At 44.0% G+C, this 20,816-nt stretch overlaps 2 protein-coding genes across 4 annotated transcripts in view; both read right to left on the reverse strand.

The window, feature by feature from the left end:
- Positions 1 to 13,879, reverse strand: part of INTS4 (integrator complex subunit 4) — a 30,088-nt gene extending 16,209 nt beyond the window's left edge. Inside the window, exons 1-12 of one of the 2 annotated variants that reach the window (XM_084529635.1) lie at positions 13,749 to 13,879; positions 12,804 to 12,998; positions 10,450 to 10,567; positions 9,989 to 10,095; positions 9,268 to 9,453; positions 8,107 to 8,157; positions 6,967 to 7,055; positions 6,579 to 6,699; positions 5,970 to 6,041; positions 4,938 to 5,112; positions 2,009 to 2,214; positions 250 to 392 (exon numbers count right to left, since the gene is read on the reverse strand). In XM_084529635.1, coding sequence (XP_084385761.1) covers positions 250 to 392; positions 2,009 to 2,214; positions 4,938 to 5,112; positions 5,970 to 6,041; positions 6,579 to 6,699; positions 6,967 to 7,055; positions 8,107 to 8,157; positions 9,268 to 9,453; positions 9,989 to 10,095; positions 10,450 to 10,567; positions 12,804 to 12,998; positions 13,749 to 13,802 — 1,517 coding nt within the window. In that variant the 5' untranslated portion in view covers positions 13,803 to 13,879. The remainder of the gene's footprint in view (positions 1 to 249; positions 393 to 2,008; positions 2,215 to 4,937; positions 5,113 to 5,969; positions 6,042 to 6,578; positions 6,700 to 6,966; positions 7,056 to 8,106; positions 8,158 to 9,267; positions 9,454 to 9,988; positions 10,096 to 10,449; positions 10,568 to 12,803; positions 12,999 to 13,748) is intronic. The other variant, XM_084529636.1, reaches the window with a different exon arrangement.
- Positions 13,880 to 15,634: 1,755 nt separating this feature from the next.
- Positions 15,635 to 19,648, reverse strand: KCTD14 (potassium channel tetramerization domain containing 14). 2 transcript variants are annotated; one of them, XM_084512478.1, is made up of 2 exons: positions 19,345 to 19,648; positions 15,635 to 17,504 (listed from the first exon to the last, which is right to left on the reverse strand). In XM_084512478.1, exons 1-2 carry the CDS (start codon positions 19,402 to 19,404, stop codon positions 16,833 to 16,835), a joined length of 732 nt encoding a protein of 243 aa, XP_084368604.1. In that variant the 5' UTR covers positions 19,405 to 19,648; the 3' UTR covers positions 15,635 to 16,832. The 2 variants fall into 2 exon arrangements, with proteins under 2 accessions (XP_084368604.1, XP_084368603.1); XM_084512477.1 differs by having other exon boundaries at positions 19,336 to 19,646.
- Positions 19,649 to 20,816: the final 1,168 nt, after the last annotated feature.

Below are 20,816 nucleotides of genomic sequence, written 5' to 3' on the forward strand. Positions count from 1 at the left end.
GTGTTTTTTTTTTCCCAGCATGGTCATCACTTCTGGATTCCCACAAGTATTGAGAAGCAAGAAAAATGTGGAGTTTCTCTGTCAGTTGTGAATATGTACAACATCTGCACAGCTGCCGTTCCAAGGATTTACCCAGCAACAGGATTTTAGACCCGTTATCTTCTTAGCTAGTTCAACATTTGCCTAAAGCCTCAGTTTTTAAGGAAGTAGGAAACGAAGGAGACACATGAGGATGCTGAACACACTTACTTCCAGATGGATTCTCTGTCTGTGGGATACTTCGTCAGGTTTTTCAGAAGTTCCACCAGCGCGAGATGGATGCCTTCTTTAGTTGAGACATTGGTGCAACACAGCAGCTCATGTAGAGCTTCCCGAATGTCCCTTGAAGAATCCTAAAACAAAAAAAGCAAGAATCCTAAAACAACATCGTAAGCAAATCCTAAACAACAATCCTAAAACACAACAAAAATCACCACCTCTGAGTGCTCAGAGGAATACCTGTGGCATACACTTATTTTAAATTTAGCAGTTCCTGCTCCTTGGAAATGTTGCTTAGAACTAGGAGCATCTGAAAAATAGCATGTTTTTAATTATTTTAGCTAAAACAGAGATGAACTGACAGACCAGGCAATTGCTGCAGTCAGCTGCTGGTCTCCTCTACACTTGGGTTTCATTTAGTGGGATGAAATTAATCTTTTTCACCACTGACCTCAAAACAGAACAGGAACCACCGTTAGGTTTGAGTGACACAGTACCCTTAAGCACACACAAAGAGAAACTCAACGTGCTGGGGAACGTGAAGATTTGTGTTGGTCATCTATCTCAGGAAATTGTTTTACCTCCTTCAGAGAAGCCTAGCAACAGCTGAAGGTCAATTCCTCAAGCTTTTACCTCTGTTACCTTCAGAGGGTTTCAGGCGATATCGTAAAGAGGAGCTCATGCAATCCTCAAGTAGTGTTTTTAGAAATAGTGTGGCTGGATTCCAGCATAATTAATTAAATCCTTCTGCCAAAAAAAAAAAAAAAACACCTTGCAGCTCCATAATGCAGCTCCTTGCTGTCTGCATTTGTGTGGCATCGGTGAATGGAATGTAAAAATTTGACAGGATACAAGAACTGGCTGCATTTCAATGGGGGATTCTTTTTTTTCCTTTTCTTTTCTTCTTAAATTATAATTTGCTAAATATCAACAGCACATTCCTCACTGTCTCACACAAAAGAAGGAAGAGCAGCCCTCTTGTAAAGGCTCTGAAATGACAGCTCACACACACAAATGACCAAAGAGGAAAGCTCAGGGGGGTGCTCAACTGGTCTTTATTTTGGTGCAGGATATGACTGGAAGAGAAGATTTACTCTAAAGGCTGTAATGAAACAACTCAGGAAATAAAATACATCAGGTGAGCTGCATGGGCCACTTGGAGAGCAGGATGGAGACAGGCAAGGAGGAAGAATACAAAGGGACAGAGAGGAACACAGCTCTGAAAATAAGACCAATAACACCATGAAAAGCAGAGTGTGAAGTCTGATGAGAAAAGCAAGGAGCAGCTGAGAGTTATTAAGATCAAGTTAAAGCAGCTGAAGGAAGATAGAAGTTACCCCTGCCCCTACAATTCAGGCAACAAAGGTGGGTGCCCTGGCTCTGTTTGGTGAGCAAAGGTGTAGGGAAAGTGGCTGAACAAAAGCAAGGCAAAGATTAAGCTGGATTCTACGAAGTGTTGTGAAGTGCTGGAGCAGAAAATGAGACAGAAGGAAACCCACGTGATGCAGCAGTGTGGTTATCGATGGCAGAGAGCTTTTATCTGAGTACCACCTATTAAAAATATATTCTGTTGTACTGGAGATCACAAGCTACTAGACCGTAGGAGTCTTTGGGGCATTTAAACATGAGGAGGGGAAACCAAAAAGGTGTAGTTTCAGCTCAGAAGGGGCTGCTAAGCATTATATAATTATTATAACTCCTGAAAGAAAGCTGAAAAGCATTTTTTTTCCCCTCCTTCAGAAGTTCTTACCTCCAAAACAGCCAACACAGTATCCAGCTGGTCCTCCCGGAGTGTGATGTTGTTGGAGATTTTTCTCATCGTGTGTATCGACTGCAGCCTCACCTCCTCGATCTCGTCGTTAAACATGTCCACCAAAAAATCGAGACATTTCTCCGCAAAAGAAGGCGAGGACTGGGCCAGCATACAGAGGGCCTCGACCGCAGCAATGCGAACCTCTGTTAAAAGACAGGGAAGGATTTAATCATTATTGCTGCTTAAAAGGATACCCCAAGCGACAGCCAGGCCTCGGCTTGTTCAAGGACTGGGCTAAGGACAGGAGTTGCTAAGGAAACACTGAGGATGACAGGGAGTGAGCAGGGACCCGTGACACCAGGGACCTTTTCACGGGAAAGCCTTCAAATCAAAAGCCTCACCTCTACTACAGCTCGTGCTGCTGCTTTAGGTGCCTGCACAGGGACTTTCAGGTGAAAGAAGGTCTCCTGGCCAGCTATTAATATTTCATGGCACATTTTGCCATTTTTATAGCGTAGCTATAATCCTGGTATCTTAAGCAAGCTCATTTAGATAATTAAACCCTGCTTGCTTTATTCTTGCAGACGTTTTAATTGCTCGGAGCATTCACTGTGTTTTTAGCTTGCCACATAGCGCTTGGTGAATTGCTGAAAAGCTCAAGAGGATCAGCATTTCAGCAGCAAACAGAACTAAATTCCTCTGCTTCATGACTTCCTCAAAAGAAAGGGGAAAAAAAAAGCCACCTAATTATTAAAATGGCTCAATTTAAGCAGAAGAAAAACAATACATACAAGTATTCAGAATGCATTTATGCTGTAAAACATAGCAGGAATTTAAAGAGCACCCAAAAATAAGAAGCTTATGTGGAGAGGAGATCCTCTTCCCAGTGCTAACTTCCATACCATTTCTGTGCTGGGATCATAAAAATGAAGATTAATCTGATGTCTTGCAAACATTATTGTTTTAGGCACACTTCTATTTTTCATTCTAATTAGCTCATCTTGAAAGCGTTTATTTAAAGTTGCGTTTAATTTTTAGGCCTATTGTTCTTAAAGCACATACTCGATTCCTGATTATTCTGATTAAGCAGAGGAATGCAAACTCAGCAAGACCTCTGCTTCTTCTGTGGCAAAGCCTTTGTCACAGCTACGAGTCTCCGTGGTCTTTAAGGCCAAGGTATTGGAAGGAAGAACACCACCACCAAAATGCATTTGCCAATGTTGTGTTCATAAACTGACACATTGATTTAGATTCTAGTTAAAGATGGAATTCCAGAAATTAAGAAAAGCTGGGAGTAAAGAAGAAGATGGTTCAGCAGGATTTAAAAATGCTGCAGTGGAAGGAGACACATCCATGACTCAGAGACCTGTGCCTGGTCCACATTTCTCCATTTTACCACCAATCCCAATACTCAACAAAATGGAGAACGAGTTCCACAGACCAATGGATTGACACAGTGAAAATTTTTTATTGTTATTCGGAAAAAAAGTTGCATTTTTGAGCTTCAGGGAGAGTTTAGCTATTAGGGAACATGCTTCTATTTGCAGGAGTCATGGATTAATAAACTAGAGATATTGTTAGAGCTTTTATACTTTCTAATTTAGTCTCATCCTTGCAGCAGTGCTAGAATCAAAATCAGAACAACGTTCAGGGCTGAGCATTTTCAGGGTTTTGTACAAATACCAGCCATTCTCAGCAGCCTTTTGAAATACAAACCTCCACTTTGTCCCCAGGAAAGTTGGGCTACAAAAGGCTAAAACACACAGACCTTCCTGAGGCCACCAGCATGCTCAATGCTACAGCCAAACTTAAAAGCTCCAGAATGCCCATTTTGATACTGATAATTTATCCTTTTTAAAAGAACTGACCAGATATCATCTGCTGTAAAGCAGATGAAGGCCTCCAAGTTCATCACAGCAAGGCTGGGAGACCCTAGTACGTTAGAGCACGTCTGTGTGATCTTAAAACACAGCTATTTTCATCAAAGAATTATAAATACAATTGCTAAAGATATAAGCAAGACCCCACCTGAAATACAAATGCCCAAAACCACACAAAACCAGTCACCAATTTTCACGAATATTCATTCTGACTGGCCAAGAGAAAAGCTTTTGGTCAACACTGGTGTAAAAGGAACTTAGCCTAGTTAGCCCCTTGCAAAAAATTAGTTTAATTCATTAGGAAAGCCAATCCTTGAGAGCAGCAACAACAGTTTAATCTAAAACCTAAAAAAAGCACACACTGCCTAAGAACAAATGGATGCAAGTTGGCCATGGATAAACATCAGTTAGAAATTAGAAAGCTTCTGTTAATTGGAACCGCTGGATTCTGAAATGTTTTGAGGAATATGAGGACTTGTCTCTGCTAGTTCTGACATCTGTGAGGATGGAAGCTGCGATGTTTACACAAGGAATTCTCACTGGACTCCATGGATGAGGTCTCTTGCAGTGCCTTGAGTTAAATACCAAGTTCCATAAACCTCTCAGCAGATCTGATTTTCCTTCTTCCAGAGAAAAATACCAATTTCAAACAACATAAGCTTATGTTTCATGTTCAAAACACATTCAACTGTTAAATTTAAGTCACACACAAAAAAAAAAAAAAGGGTTCTGAATAGCATAAGCAACCACTTCTTCCCAGATATTTTATTAAAACTTTACTGTTTACAGAAAGCTGTTTGATTTTGGCTACTCAATTCAGCATTTCTTTCCAAAATGCTGTGCACCACTAACATCTTTGAAACAACTGCCAGATGAGGAAGGAAAAAATAAAAATCCAACACCTTGAAGTCTGCAATTAGTTTAAAAAACCTGACAAACAGAGACACACACCAGCCAGGTGATCTATTTTGTTCATAAATAAATACATAAAATTTTTTAGCTTGTATGTCCTATGCAACGTGGTCACTGCGTAAGTTAACACTTACCATACATCTCATCTTCCAGGCCATGAACAAAGGCTCCGCAAGCTCCTGATTCAATCAAGTTCACAGCACCTGTATCGATTTCCTCTTTGGGAGCATCATCTCCCCATTTTCTGCCACTTGAAAACTCCCCAGAGCTGTAGAGTTCCTTGGCTCGTTCATGCGCAGTGCGCTTCCTCTGTCCAAACAGATTTTTCAGTTACAACCATGGGAACCTTTAAAGATGACTCAACAAAATATTATTTTTTAATTCAAAAATGGCTGTATCTTGAGGCTTAGACACTGATGTAGACATGTAAATGCTGAGAAAAGCTATTAATACCTTCTCCTCTACAAATATATCTAATTGCCAGTAATTCTTTGTGCTTCTGACGTTGGGAAAGGATAGTAACTAATATATTTTAATTAACATATTCTTAGACATCTTTCTTAACCAAACTGGGTAGAGCACAGGCCCATCTGTCAAGTATCCAATATCCAATCTACAAAAAAAAAAAACAAATAATACCACAGTTCTGGCTTCATTATTGTTTTGTAGGCAAGAGAAATGGAACATAATACCATGAGCAAGATACTTAGGGAAGAAATTTTACTGAAAAGTGGCTTTTTTTTTTGCTCATAGGGCTCAAAGTTTCCAGTCTCCAGACGCTCATCGCTCTTGACTGGTAGTCTCTGACTACCAGCCAGATCTTGCTGGATGCTGCCGTAAGCTTGCTCCCAAAATCAGGATGCAATCTCTCTGCACAAAACAGAGCTTTTAGCCAAATGGCTGTCAGAAGAACACGAGCGTTTACCTCTCATCTGTGAAACCTGAATAGCCTAGAGCTGTTTATTACACAGCTCAGCTAACGAAATCTAAAACTGGCAATTGCTTCGCTGACTTTAATCTAAAAGAAAACCTGCCATCATCAATTAACTCTCAGCAGCCCCGAGGCAAGGACATGCAAAACAAACACGCTCAGCATTAACAGGTGCTGTGCCATTTTAGTGCACAGGGAAAAAAAAAAAAAAAACAACACGCAAGCATTTCCATACCCTCAGATCCGACATGAGCTTCTTGTCAAGGGTCTGCTCCAAGAAATGGGAGCTAACTTGTTGCATGGAACCCTAAAGGACAGAAAAAAAGATATAACAAAAGGAAGTAAGAAAATTCTTCTCAATTTTACCATACAATTTCCTGATACATCCCAACACAGGGTCAAATCGTTTCTTTTCTTCCTACTGTGAGAAATTAATTCACGCTAACAGTTTTATATAGTGCTTGACACTGCTGCATGGCAGAACCCAGAAGAGTTTGCTTAACATGAGCAGAACAGCTGATTTTCCCACTGAATTTAATCTGGCCTTTCTTGAGTTCAGTTGTTTACATGTGCTGGGGAAGTGGAAGGGGAAATTATTCCAAGTGCTTGTTTTTTATTGGATATCTGTCTAACCTCAAGGAAAGAATTATTGTAGAGATCAGCTGAGAAAAAACAAACAAACGTACTCAACACCATGCACTCAACCTCCCTCTTTTTTCCTTCTCAGAATTTTGGTATGAATGTATCTAAGCTGTTATAAAATTCCCTCCCATTTCAAGTAGATGAAAAAAAGAAATCTAACATGACAAGAACTAATTTCAGAGTGGAAAAGAATGCACCTTACCAGTAATTTTGCAGCTTGCACCCTAACAACCCAGGAGCCATCGCTAACCATATGACAGATTTTTCCAAATGCGTCATCAACCAAACGAATTTCCTCATTAGATGAAGGAATCGGGACAATGCTAGGACAGAGAAACGGAACTCAGCTTGCTGACCTGATGCCATGCAGCGTGATGGAAAACAAAAATATAATTAAACTGAATTCCCGTGGATGTACGGTAAATATCAGGAACCAAAACGTCATCCGGATCAGTGCCTTCTCATCAGGTGTCAGCATTTTGAACACATCAGTTTTTAAACAGCTGCTCCTGAGACTTCCTGGCGCAAAACTGCCAGGATTAGGAGATTTCCGTGCCTCCTTTTTGAGTCACTTTGCACACAGCACGTACCTTTCAGGATAAAGTTGACTGAGGACCCAAATGAGCTGAACTGCAGCACTGCGCACTTGCTCGTAATCGTCTGCCAACAGCTTGCAGGCCTGAAAAAAGATTTGCAATCCAGTATACCGTTTCCCACAGATTTATGACCCTCACCATAAATCAGTCCAGACATTATAAATGAGAAAAAAATCAGTCTTCTCTTCTAATCCCCCATATTTCCAAATTTGATCAGGTAGGGAAGTCCTAATAAAACCTGTTAGGCACACGCGGTGTGCTCCAGACATACCTGCACTGCGTGGGAAGCACACAGCATGATTCTTTCCTAGGACTTAGCTCTGCAACCCTACTGACATAACACAAGCAGGTCCACAGGAGGCCCTGAAGATGATCAGAGAGCTGGAGCAAAGAAAGGCTGAAAGAGCTGGGGTTGTTTAGCCTGGAGAAGGCTCTGGGGAGAGCTTATTGCAGCCTTTCAGTGCCTAAAGGGGCTTATAGGAAAAACAGGGAGAGATATTTTACTAGGGTGTGTAGGGACAGGACAAGGAGTAAGGGCTTTAAACTAAAAGAGCATCAATTTAGATTAGATGTAAAGGAGAAATTCTTCACTCAGAGGGTGGTGAGGCACTGACACAGGCTGCCTAGAGAAGCTGTGGGTACCCCATCCCTGGAGGTGTTCAAGGTCAGGCTGGATGGGGCTTTGAGCAACCTGCTCTGGTGAAAAATGTCACTGCCCACGGCACGGGGAGTGGAACTGGGTGGGTTTTAAGGTCTCTTCCAAGCCAAACCCTGTGATTCCATAACAAACCCAGGCATCAGGTGTATTCCCCAATATACAAGGGTTTAACACTTTGAGATTGCAAGATGACAGCAATAATTATGCAAAGCCTTGCTCTTCCCATGGTTATCTCCCCCCAATGAACAATATATTCCAATCAAAACACATAATTTAGTGCACTTGAAATCAAAAAGATGCAAATCAGTTTCTTATTTCCACTGCCATAGGGCAAGAAAGAATACAGGCAACCTGTGTGCAGAATACCCCACCCCTGTTCAATGATTTTCACCTTTCAAAGCACATTGTCATAGTATCTAAAAAAGCAAGACAGACAAACAAGTACAAAATAAATACAAATGAATATGAGGTTTTACCTGACCATAAATGGCCTGCTGTAATTTTAATCCTCTTTCGTGAAGCTGCAGCTACAGGGGAAAGAAAAAGAAAAAAGGAAATATAACTTCAGTTTTAATTGTCATTTTTCATCACTTCTTCTGTTTTGAGTAAAGTTAGTTGCTTGCATGTGTTGATTGCTGCTATAATTAGGCTATTACACAATCAAGTATTTTAAATAAAAATCTTGACTTCAGTATAAACTTTTAAATGTCACAGCCATTTATGCTTTGATTGCTTAGGAAAACACCATTTATATAAATGCGTTGCCTGTTCAGTCCCTCAAACTCCAAACAATTGCTTGGTGTTATTCAGTTTCATCCACTACCTGAAACACAGACCCAGAAGCAGTATTGCCAGTGAATTTTCCTGCTCTATAAATCTTCAATTACCCAACCAGATGAACAACGAAAAACTAAATCATACTAAACCTTGTTTGTCGCCATTTGGAACAAAGTAAATCTGACAAACAAGAACAGCAGCATTGAATACAGTCAACAACAAACAGTTGCTTTTCTGTATTCATTTCAAAACACAACATGGTGGTGATATAGTATAAAATCCATAAATAAAATAACAAGAAACATGGTAGCAATGAAAACTGCAATCAAAAAGCCTACAAGAGGTTAGTGACCCTGAATCCATTCAGGATCTTTAAACTGAAGCAAAACAATTGACTTCGTGCTGTAATTATTAAATTTAAAGGTCAGACACTTTACTACGGACGTGGTTCAAATGTCATTACAAAAGTCACTAAAGAGGTTTAAAAAGTTGTATGAAAAAAAATCAAAATTGAATGAAAACGAAGGACGAGCACAGCCTCCAGGGATTCTGGACAGACTCAAGTGAAGCGTGACCTCTCAAAAGCATCTTGCTTCTTTCTTCAGAGTTTAAGAACAATAATGAAAGTGCCCTTGTTCACCATCAGGTTCGATGGGATATAGTTATGAACTTTAAGGGTAACAGAGGAAGTTCTGTATACCCATCTACTCATCTGTATACCCATTTACTCACAAGCAACTCTCACCAGCCAAAATTCTCAGCTGAGCAGTCATCGCTCGTATTTTTGCTGCTACATATTTCTGGAAGGTCTTCCTTACAGAACCCCAAACAGTTCCTTTCACTATATTAGCACTACTTACCATGGCTTTTATAGCTGCTGTCCTAACACGAGGGTCCTGGTCGTTGAAATGATCTCCTATTATCTTCTGGACATCTTTGGCAGCCTGGCTCTCAGCTTCTTTTGCAACACCTTTCTCCACCGGTCCAAGACAACCAATTAACTGAAGACACTTATTTCTTACCCCATGGGAAGAATCTGTCAGATGCTATGAAATACGAGAGAAGAATAGATATAATTGGATTTGGATTGTTCTTTTATCCCTTCAAAAGAACTACTCATAATAGGATTTCTAGCAGTTAAGAAATGTTGGCATTTTGATGAAATAATTTAAAATAAGTTAAGCAGTGAGGACGCATTTTTTCCTCTGGCAGTGATGAAAATTTAAAAAGATTATAAACGCATTTGCTTAAGTATTTTAGTGCTTCTTAATTCTTTCTATTAATAAAATAAGCTATTTGTCAGGCAATATTCTTAGTTGAGTTTCTAAATATCACCTATAAAACACCAATATGCTTATAAAACATAAGAGAAAGAGAAAAGTATCTTAAAAAGCAGCAAAGATGCCTCACAAACACCAGTGCCATTTATAAACTTGCTAACAAGAGTCAGTGTTGTGCTCACACCACGTTCACTTTCAAGTCACTCTTATTTAAATTTTAATACCTCAAGCTCTCTCCCAAAAGGGATTGAATCCCAAAATGAATATGCAAGAGCAGAGCTTTGCTACGGAGCTCCCTTACCTTACAGGCTACCTCTACCAGCCTCATCCTGACAGAGGGGTTCTCTGTGAGCTTCGTGCCGATCACCAGCAGGGTGTCCAGCAGCTGAGCAAGGACCTGATGAGACTCTACAAAAGGAAAGAGTGAAAAGTGATTTACCTCATTGCTGAGCTCCTCACCAGCCCCAGAACTGTAGAATTATTTAGGGCTAAAGGTCCTCACAGAGACTTCTCTTTTTAGGGCCAAAAATAAGCCCTGTTGCCTTGGCTTCTCCTCGTACATCGTGTAAAACAGCCCCCAGTCACCCTGGTCGCCCTCTGCTGAACTCAACCAAACTTACCAGCAGTTATCTGGCACCAGGAGCCCAAAAGTTGATGCAGCATCTAAATAGCGCTGAGGAAAGGGCAATAATTGCTTCCCTCGACCTCCTGGCTACACCCTTCTGCCCCAGCCTCAAGCACAACCTGCAAATTGTGGCTTACTCTCATTCTGAAGTGTGTTAATGGCATCATCCACAATGCAGTCCGGGGAGAATCCTGCAGTCTTCGATAACAAACCCAGCAAGGAAGCAATCTTTAGTCTCACAGAGGCATCGTTCTCCTGGAAGGAAAAACAGACAGCATTTTTTTCAGTTTGGAGAGCAAAAAACACTGCACAGAGGCAGGACCCATTTACAATTCAGCACATGGGACTGAATTTTAATGCCAGGCTACTTCCTCCTGTCTGCTTCTTACAGCACACCTCACAGGAAAGTAACCACAGCAGAATGTTTCTGTAGCAGCTTCCAGGACATCTCGAAATCATTCTTTTATTCATAATTCCTGAAGGTTGCCTTTATGATTGTTTGAAAATTTAGAGTTTAAATAATTAGGTTTTCAAGATCCTGGAAAATTCACTGCTGATAATGTTAATATCTTTTAAGTTTTTAATGAACAAACAGGAGGATTTGAGAAGACAAACTGATCCTGGCGTTCTCTTGACCTCTGCTAAGCATCACGGTCTGTGGGCTTGTGGAAATTAGTGTTTCTCTTAACAGTGAGGAGGAATCATGCCAATCTGAGAACAACAACAAAAAAAGCTGCGTATATTTGTTCATTTAAGCAACAGCAAAAGCTGTCACAGGTGATAATTACATGAATAAGCATCACAAATTGAGTTCCTTTTAAAAGTTCATGTATTTCCAAGAGTTATTAATCTGAGCATTCTACAGACTTGTGCACCCAACACTTCTAGTCCTAAGGGGAAGGAAATCCACGCTGTGAATGATATCCAAGATAGGGTAAAAAGACAAAATTAAGTTTGGATTTTAAACCAAGCAAGCGTACAGTGCTGAACACGGAGGTGCAGCAACGTTACAGGTACAACGATGACATCTTTCAACAAGTGGAGCAATATTGCAACTATCACATCTTCCAGAAGTGTTTAGGAGAGACTTCAGTGCCATACTGCCTTGACAAATGCTATGCCTGCAGGAGCAGCCTCTTTCCAAACTGAGCCAAGAAGCATTTTCTCTCTTTAGAGCTGGAAACTTGGGCTTGAGCAACCATTCCTCTCTCTGGACCATGTCCATTAGTGTTAGGATGCACAGATTTCCTCAAAATGCAAAAAAAAGAAACCTTATAAAGGTTTCAAGGTGCACAATGTTTGCAATGTTATCATTACCAAGCTACAAGTAGCCTCCCAGCCCAGGTGTTTTCTCCCTCTTTCTAATGGTTTGTGAGCAGGGAACGATAAACTTTTCCTTTATATTAAAGGTCTGATCACCATCTCAACAAGCAGAACACCAGAATGTTGCTGTGCCTCTAAACCCTCGTCCCAGCCACCCTTAGCACGACCTTAAATAAAGCAATGACATTACAAACAAAATTCATCATCACACAACCGCCTCCAGCGCAGTTCCCACTTTCAGGGTGCAGTTTTTGAAAGTTCCAGGCTCCCAGGAGATTCTCAGAAACCATTTTTTCAGAAAATTTGACCTTATGGTACCATAAGGTCAGCTGCAGGACTGCAATGTTTTTCAAAAGCTGCTTTCTGTAACCAGCTGGCACTTGAGAACCCGACCTCAGCTGTAACTTTAAGAGTCTCTTTTCTAATACAGACTGCAACACAAATTGAAATTGCATTTTTACATTTTCCTTAAGTTGTTAGCTCTTCTGAGCATGGAATAGTCCAATGATGAAAGTAAAATCCTTTAAAAAAAACAGGTAAAACAGTTTCAAGACACAAGCCAAAAGCAAGTTAAATACAGAAGCTGCTAAAACACAGCTTAGAGCTTTAGTGTCAATTCAAAGCAGAGTAGACTCAATTATAAAGCAAAGAACAAACAGAACAAGGACATTTATGACAAACATTTCAGCTCACAGTGCAGCTTTGTTACCTAGAGTAACGTTTGGTTTATCAAATTAAGGATCAATATCCAGCTAGCGAGAAGGAAGTGTTATTTATTTGTTATCTTGCTGCTAAGATTTTTTGGTTGAGAAGCTTTTCCTTTAAGAGTTTTTCATAAATGACATCTTAGAGGTGGCCTGTCCACAGCATTAGGAACAGTTAAAATGTTTCTCCACTCCTAGAAAAACAAGGAAGTATTTAAATAAAGTTGAGCCAGCTTTGGACAGCTTGGAAAGCTTCTTGTCATGGCTTCTGATGCTTGGAAAGTTAATTTAAAATTAAACATGCAGCCCATCTGCAGAGAGAACATAGCTCACATCCCTGCCACTACTCCCGAAATCCTCAACGAAGAGACTTAATGGAATGAGCTGTAACCATGGATGTAAAGGACTCATGGATGTAAGGCCAGAAGGATTCTGAAAGCGTGTCTGGCTCCCTGCCTCACTACCTTGTAATAATGCTCCAGCAGGATCCTGACAACGCCTTCCACGCTCTCCACTTCCACGGGCTTCCTGGCAAACTGCAGCAGGTACTGCAAGGCATCGGCAGGCGAGGTGGCTTTGCACAGGTCGACGTGGAGCGCTGCGGACTTGCTGGGCTTGGTCAGGCGCAGCTTCTTGGCCGACAGGTCCTCATGCTGCTGCTGCGGGGGCACGGGGCAGAAACACAGGGGGAATATTTCCCTGAGGAAGCTCCTACGGCACTCACTGGTGGTTCTCTTTATTCTGGAACACCCTGCAGCCCTCTGGGGTAGCTCCCACATGCAGGTAAACACCGCTTGAGGCAACTCCAGCCCCTTCCAACCCTAAACAACCACTCCTCCCTCACCTCCCCCTCCAGAGCAGCTCCTCCAGCCCTAAGAATCCCCCTTGCCCTCCTCCTCCCTGGGCTGGGACCACCACCATTCCCCCCTCCCCTGGCAGCAGTGCCCCTCCGGCCTCCCCACCCCAAAATAAACACCCCACAGCCCCCTCCACATCCCCACAGCCCCCTCCACATCCCCACAGCCCCCTCCACATCCCCACAGCCCCCTCCACATCCCCACAGCCCCCTCCACATCCCCACAGCCCCCTCCACATCCCCACAGCCCCCTCCACATCCCCACAGCCCCCTCCACATCCCCACAGCCCCCTCCACATCCCCACAGCCCCCTCCACACACCCCCACAGCCCCCTCCACACACCCCCACACAATCCCACAGCCCCCTCCACATCCCCACAGCCCCCTCCACACCCCGAACAACCCCTCACAGACCCCCTACCCCCACCCCAAACCCCCACCCCCTTCCCCAGAAGCGGCAGCCGCCCCCCTCTCCCCGCTCTCTCCCCCTTGCCCCTCACAGGAGACCCCTGGACTCCTCCAAGCCCCCTCAGCCGCCCCCGGCCCTGTTTACCTGCACCACCTTGGTGAACTCCTCGTACACCCTCTTCTTCAGGTGCGCCGCCATCTTGCCGCCGCCGCCGTACCATAGAGTTCCGGCCTCTCTAGCCCAGCTGGAGGTCCGCCTCTATGGTCGGGAGGTCCGGGGAAGGGAGGGGCGGCCGCCTGTTGCCATGGGAACGGCGCGGGAGGGGTCACAAGATGGCGGCCGCGCGGCCTGCGCCGCCTATGGGTGGGAGGGGCGCATAGAGTCACAGAGTTATGAAAGTTGGAAAACAAACTCCAATCTGGTCCAACCACCCCCCTACCACCAATGTCACCACCAAGCCCTGTCCCCAAGCACCACGTCCAACCTCTCCTTGAACACCCCCAGGGACGGGGACTCCCCCACCTCCCTGGGCAACCCGTCCCAATGCTCTTTCTAAGAAGAAATGTCTCCTCATTTCCAACCTGAACCTCCCCAGAAGTGCCCCACAGGGGCTCATTTTTCCTCAAAAATGCCCTCCACATGGCGCCAAGTGGCAGCATTTCCAAAGATTGACGCCCACCACCCTTGCCCCAGTGGCTTTGCTCCGCTGTGGGTTTATTATTTATTATAATTTTGGTGAGAAGTGGTGGTAGTGGTGGTTCCTTCAGCTTCCCTCAGGTGTTTCCCTGAGTGTGGTGAAAGATGCTGCGAAACCATGTGTGTGGGAACAAAAATGTTGTTTTTGCACAGAGTTACATTGCTTAGAGGGAAGGAATGTGGTATTGAGATATGCCTGCAGTGAGAAGAAAGCTTGACAGACAACCTTGTAAAATGCAGACAACCAGACTCCTTAGTGCAAATCAGGTGAAATTCACGGTATTGAGACAGATAAGTGAAGAAACATTATCACCTCAAAGAGTAAGAAAGTCAAAAGAAATCTGAAAAATAACAGGCTGGCAACTGGAAGCCATGTATTACCTGGGAAGCATCGCATAGGTTGAGAATCTGGACTACTCAGTCAATGGGGAAACAAGGGAGGGTCCCAGTCATCAAGAAATAAAGTATATAAAGGCTCTTCAGTGAATTTTGGCCCATGGAACTGATGTAAATCTATCTTCCAGGCTAAGTGCCACCAACCACTTGGTTATGATCACAGATCCTATTTTCTAAATCTTTTTGCCTTTTCAGACCTTGTTTCTGCCAGTTCTTAACAAGGTTATACATGTAAGAGGTCTCAGCATGTCCCCTCACACCTATGGCTGAACTGCATGGAGGCCAGTGGCATGGCTCCCAAATTTTACTGCTGGGGTATTTGTGTCAGAATGAGCACATCTGAAATCAAACAATTAGAAATGGTTCATATCCATTAGCATGAAGATAAAGCTTTTGAATTCAGGGATTTATCTTGGAGGATGTCAGTAATTATAGCACTTCTGTATCATTCAAAGAGCTGTCAAAATATATTTGTTTATCACCCCAGAGATTATTGCCCTGAACAGGGAGGAGTTCTTAGAGTTCTTAGAAGTAAAAGAAATATAGCCGTAATCAAATTAACCATCATGATTTTCAGATACCCCCAGTTATTAAAACCAACCTACAAGCCATCTCCAGTAAAAACAAACAAACAAAAAAATACAATAATAATAAAAAATTAATAATAATACAAAAACCACCAACACCGACAAAAACAAAACAACAAAAAACATTTGGAATATTGACATGTTTTTTATACCTGATTTAGGACCCAAGACATATGCTGTAAAGCAGAATGACCACTAAAGACCCAGGCCTTAGCTTCAGTGGCACTTCCTTCCAGTCAAATCACAGGGGGGTTCCCTATTCTTCCAGAAGCTTATAAAATTAAAAATGGTGCTGTAATAATAATGAATGCCCCAATAAAAAGATTGAAGTAGTGTGACAGGAGAGAGGAGTGCGTGTCCTCATATCAGTGATGGCATTTTTATTTTTTGTTGATCCTAGACCATAGCTGAAAGGAAAGCTATCTTTCCTTCCAAATAAATAATAAATAGCAGTAATAAATACATTGGCTGGAGAGCAGGCTAGAAAGGAACAAGAGGAGAGAATGGGACACTGAAATTCTTTTTAACATAGGTTCTGGTATGAAAACCATGACAGCCAGAGCTTTTGCTTTCTCATTAAAGATCCAAATACAAGTTGAGTAATTGAGTAAGTATTTACGCAGCTTTCAGTGATTCCACTTGGAGTTTCCCTTGGTTTTTTTTTTTTTTTTTTTTTTTTTTTTTTTCACATTTCAGATTATGTCTGATTATAATTATGATTATTATTCATGAGAAACAGTGAAGTATTAATCAGAGGAAAGACTTTATATACTCCTGCCTTTAATCTCAAAACTGCTTCCAGATTTGATCTCTTGCTTTACAAAATTGATTTTTTTTTTCAACACTGCAAATGTTTGCTAGTATTTAGAGGTTGGTCTGTGTCCTTTATAGTCAATACTGTCTGTGTTTATTGATAATAAAACTGCAGCTGCTACACTCTGCACAGCTTCTGGTACAACAGACTTTAATTTATGGGTGTTCAAAGCAAGGAGAAGGCTCTGAGGTCAGCATGTTAGTGTGAAGAGACTCTAGATCTTGGTGTTTATGAATCAAAATAAAGCTGAGTGCAGTGGACAAGTCCATGTGCTGCTCTTAACCCTAGGAACAAGCTTGGACCCTAAGGCAGCAGAGTGTTCCTGTTTGTACTGAGACTAATGACGCATGTCCACAGGAGGTATTTGGGATTATTTATTTCCCTTAGGTTGAGTAAGATTGGCTCAACCCTAAAATCTGGCTCCCTCAATTCATCTAATTGTTGGCAACAGAGATTAAATTTCCTCCTTTTCCTGGTACCTCTGGCTCTGCAGTGCCTTTACTCCTCAACGTAGTCAGTACTAGTGGACACAAAAGGAATACAGATTTTGGAAAACGTCATACTGCATTTCAAGACACACACTTTTTGTATAGTTATCCCCAAAAGCCCAACAAAACATGCTCTTTAATTTGGCAAACAACCAGAGAGTCTTTCGTGGGCCCACAGCCTCCACAGCCTAAGTAAATTTGTTTAAATAATTCCTTTCTTCTGCCCTCCATCAGCGGTGGCACTTCGCTACCACCAGGTGAACAGGAATTTGTAGAAGAAGTCGTGCGATTTGAAGCGAAAACCTTTCTCGGCAACGTGGGGCTGGAAGGATATCTTATACCCTTTGGCTTCAACATCCATCTGAATGCAGTCCAGCAGATCAGAGATGCTCGGCGCTGCTTTCCAGGGGCCGAACTTTACCACGGATTTTTTGTCCATGTCCAAACTGTTCAAGGCATCCTGGCACCTGGCCGCGTCCTCCTCCGTTCGGACAACGCAGACGATGACGCCGGAGCAGCGGGACGCCACCGCCTCTGCCCTGGCGATGCGGATCATCAGTTCGATGTTCTCACTGTAGTTGGGCACGCGGGCCAGGAACTGCTTCCTCGCCACGAGCTCCCCGAAAATCTGTGGGGAGTCCTCCAGCTGCTTGATCAGGGGCTCGATGTCGTAGAACAAGGCCTCCTTGTAGACGTCCTGGACGCACTGGGTGGGCACTTGGTTGCTGCGCAGGTACTCCAGGATGTATTTGAAATAGGTGCCCGGCCTGTCGATGAAGAACCTTCCCTCTGAGTCTCGCCTGAGTTTGGGCTGGCCGGTGAACATCTCTGCCAGCTTGGAGCCGGGGTGTTTCTTTAGGGTGCTCAGTGTCGTCGTGTACAGCTCCCCCCCGACGTTCAGCTCCACGATGGGTGACAGCTGCGGGTGGCACAAGGGAACAAAAACCCCACACGCGTTACCCCTCCGTGGCTGTCAGCATAAAAGCATCAGGGAAAAGGGGAAAAAAGAAATACAATTGCAGCTGGAAATTGGAATGGCAGCGTAAAGAGCAGGATGAACTCTTGTCCCAAGGGGGGCGGATGGGGATGTCCTCATCATTTGTTTCTAAATTTAGGATATTTATACTTGGTTCATATAACCAGAACGGCAGAGACTTGGACATTTCTAAATGGGTCCTCACCACATCCCTGGGACATAGCAGAGTCATTTTACCCGTAGGAAAGACAGACAAGAAGAGTCTTGGGGAAGCTGTCAGTGGTTTTGGGGTTTGATGTCGATCTCCTAAATCCCACACGAGCATTATCCCTGCTTTCAGGGCCCTCACCCTCCTGTCGCTGCACTGCAGAGGGGCGAGGACACATCTCAAAGTCATGAAGCTCCGTTCCTCTCACCTGAGGTAATATTTTCTCTTCAAAAGCAAAACTCAAGCTTTTTGAAACCTTAGACATGGTGGGACTGGCTTTCAGCTGTCTGGGGGGTCTGTTACAAACCCTGAAGCAGGATGCCAACATCCAGCATGTCTGAGGTGGAGCACAGAATCTTTTTACCTCAGTATCTGCATGTGGTGGCATTAGATGGGATGTAAAGAGTATAATTCGTGCAGCTGAGGTGGATTAAAGAAGGAAGAAGGCAAAGTTTGGATTTTGATTTGTGTTTCTTTTAGTTCACTGTCTGAAACGTCAGGTGAGGCCTGCCCAGAGCGCGGGACCTGGCGTCACTTCTGACCTTGCTGAAGAACTTTTAGCAGCCTCCCTTTGTTTTTTTTTAGCGCTCGGTCGAGCGAGACGAGGAAGAAATGAGGCACTTCTTTCCTCTCACAACGTCACTCCTGTGACAAATCACACTCCCAGGACCACGCCTGCCATTGGGACGGAGCGAGTCAACAACCAGCCCTCCTCTTTCTTGGATCCGACCACGCAAGGATCTGCCCCAGTGCCTCCAGTCACATGCTGGAAGTGAAGCGTGCCAGCCAGAGCTGGCAAAAGGAGGGGACAGGAACAGACAACTCATGGCTGAGGGAAACCTCGTCTTTAAAACAGCAGCAAGCCGTGAGGTCCAGCAGAAATGAGCTCACAGCTTGGACAAGCCAGGGAAATGACAGGAGATGTCGGGCAAAGACCCAGCTGCCCCAGCGATGGGGGCTTCGTCTAAAGGGCAAGCATCTGCGACAGGGCCAAGAGAAGAGAAAACGATTCTCTGAGAGTATCTAGAGATTTCTACCCCCAAAAGCGCATGCCCCAAAGCTGTTCCTCCAGTAAAACCTCTAAGTTAGGAAATCTGCCCTTACTCCAAGTGATAACAACAGCTTTCCCCAGCAGGGTTCATTATCAGGAGGGTCTCATGTTTTTGAGCCCTTGCTCCTTTTTCAGGAGGCAGGCTGAGCATTTCCTAATGTTTGCCACTCATACAAATGGAAAACGTAGTCTTTGTTAATCCAGTAGCCAGACTAACAACCCACACAGCACACTTTTACGTTAGGGATCCAGCAAATCAAAGTTAACATTAAATATCAAATTAATTCCACCGCTTGCCAAAAGAGAAAAATAACCACCTAGGGTGTTTGCTGCTGCCTTGTATGCCTGCGAGGGACGTGGCCCTTCTGTAAGCAAAGCAGAATCCTCTTTGTGACCACACATCTGGCAAGCCCTGGTGTCTTCAAAGTAGCAGATGGGGGACAAAAAACCCTATAATGAAGCCCAGGGGGGATGCTGTGATCCCAGAGGAGAGAGCTGTGTTCCCAAGCCCATACCTTACTCACCGTGTGCAGGTTGCCGGTGACCTGCTTCCCGAGGGGCTTGTGCTCCGACGAAATGCTCATCTCCCCGAGACCCACGGTGGAAAGAAGGCAGGCAGTGGCTCGTCGACACCACAAAACCCGATACTTTCTGCTCAGCTCCTGCCCTGCACGCTGGATGGCCCTTCCAGCCCTCCTTCACTCGGTTTTACTTCGCTGGGTCGCTCTTTTTACCTAATCTGCTGCCCCAGAAGCTCCAGTTTTGGCCCTAACACAGCCTCGGGACAGGTTGCAGGTCCAGCCAGAGGGGAGGGAACAGCGTGAAAGCGGAAGCATTTGCTCGTTAGCTTTCTGGCAACCAGCGGGGAGCGGGCTGGACTCGGGCTGGCTGCCAGCGCACACCTCCTGTAACTCTACCTGTGCCGTCACTAGGAGCACAACGATCCTTTCCAGAGAAGGAGCACCTCTGGGGAGCCCCACAATCCGTGCCTGGGCCGGATTGAAACCAAATCAATATTTTTACCACTTTTTGTCCCCCATTTTTTTTTTTTGCCCCAAACCATCTCACTGATGCTGCTATCGTATCCGATGCCGCCGTCGGCTCAGGGTGCCTACCATCTGGCCAAGGCGGTGTTATTTCCCTCGTTGCCAATACAAACCCTGGCTGCTGAGTAATTTGTGCAGGGTAAACAGGACCAAACCCGAATCTCTGCTGGAGCCTGAACCATTCTTTGCAATCGGGCCAGAAAGATTTGGTCGGTATCTTTTTTGCGCGGCGCGTTGGTTTCAGATATCCCGTGCTCAGCAAAGATCAGAAGTGGGAAACATCACAGGGCGCGTGGCGGTGGGGCTGTTTCTCACAGAACTGAAACACCCACGAGGAAATCTGTTCATTCCTTTTCTTTTTTTAAAAAAAAATCAGAGTGTTTCGGGGTCCCCTGTTGCTTACAGATTTGTCCTGAGGCCACTCATTGCTTCTGTGTCTTTGTTTCATTATTGGCCAAACTGGACGCGGTTGTCCAAAGCAAAGAGGAGTTTTTGCTGGAGATGGATAAAAACGTGCAGGCTTTGGGGCACACGAGGCTTCCTCAGGTCTCTCAGCTTCTGTTTCATCTTGCCTCCTTTTTTCCAGCTTTGTCTATCAGTCTAATAAAAGGCTTCATCTCCTCTACCCGCTCACCTTTACAACAAATCTAGTCCTCATTTGAGGCTCCATCAAAGCTGGACCCAGATACTGAAGAGCAGTAGAAGAGGCTGCTTCGTGCAACACCTTGCCTGGAAGATTTCCCCGTGCCAGAATCGAAGGTGGCTGATGAGAGACGAGACAACAAACCTTCAGGGCCACAACACAGATCCTCGCCAGCTCAGCAAGAGGAATTAGCTGACATCCTAGAATCAGCATTTTGAGATATTTGGCTGGAGGTCACCGTGTATGTGGAAAAACTGATTGTTTTTATTCGTGCTTCTTCTGGGACTTTTTAATCCCGCCAGCTGCA

This window comes from Aythya ferina, assembly GCF_964211825.1.
Source record: "Aythya ferina genome assembly, chromosome: 1".
Classification (NCBI taxonomy): Eukaryota; Metazoa; Chordata; class Aves; order Anseriformes; family Anatidae; genus Aythya; species Aythya ferina.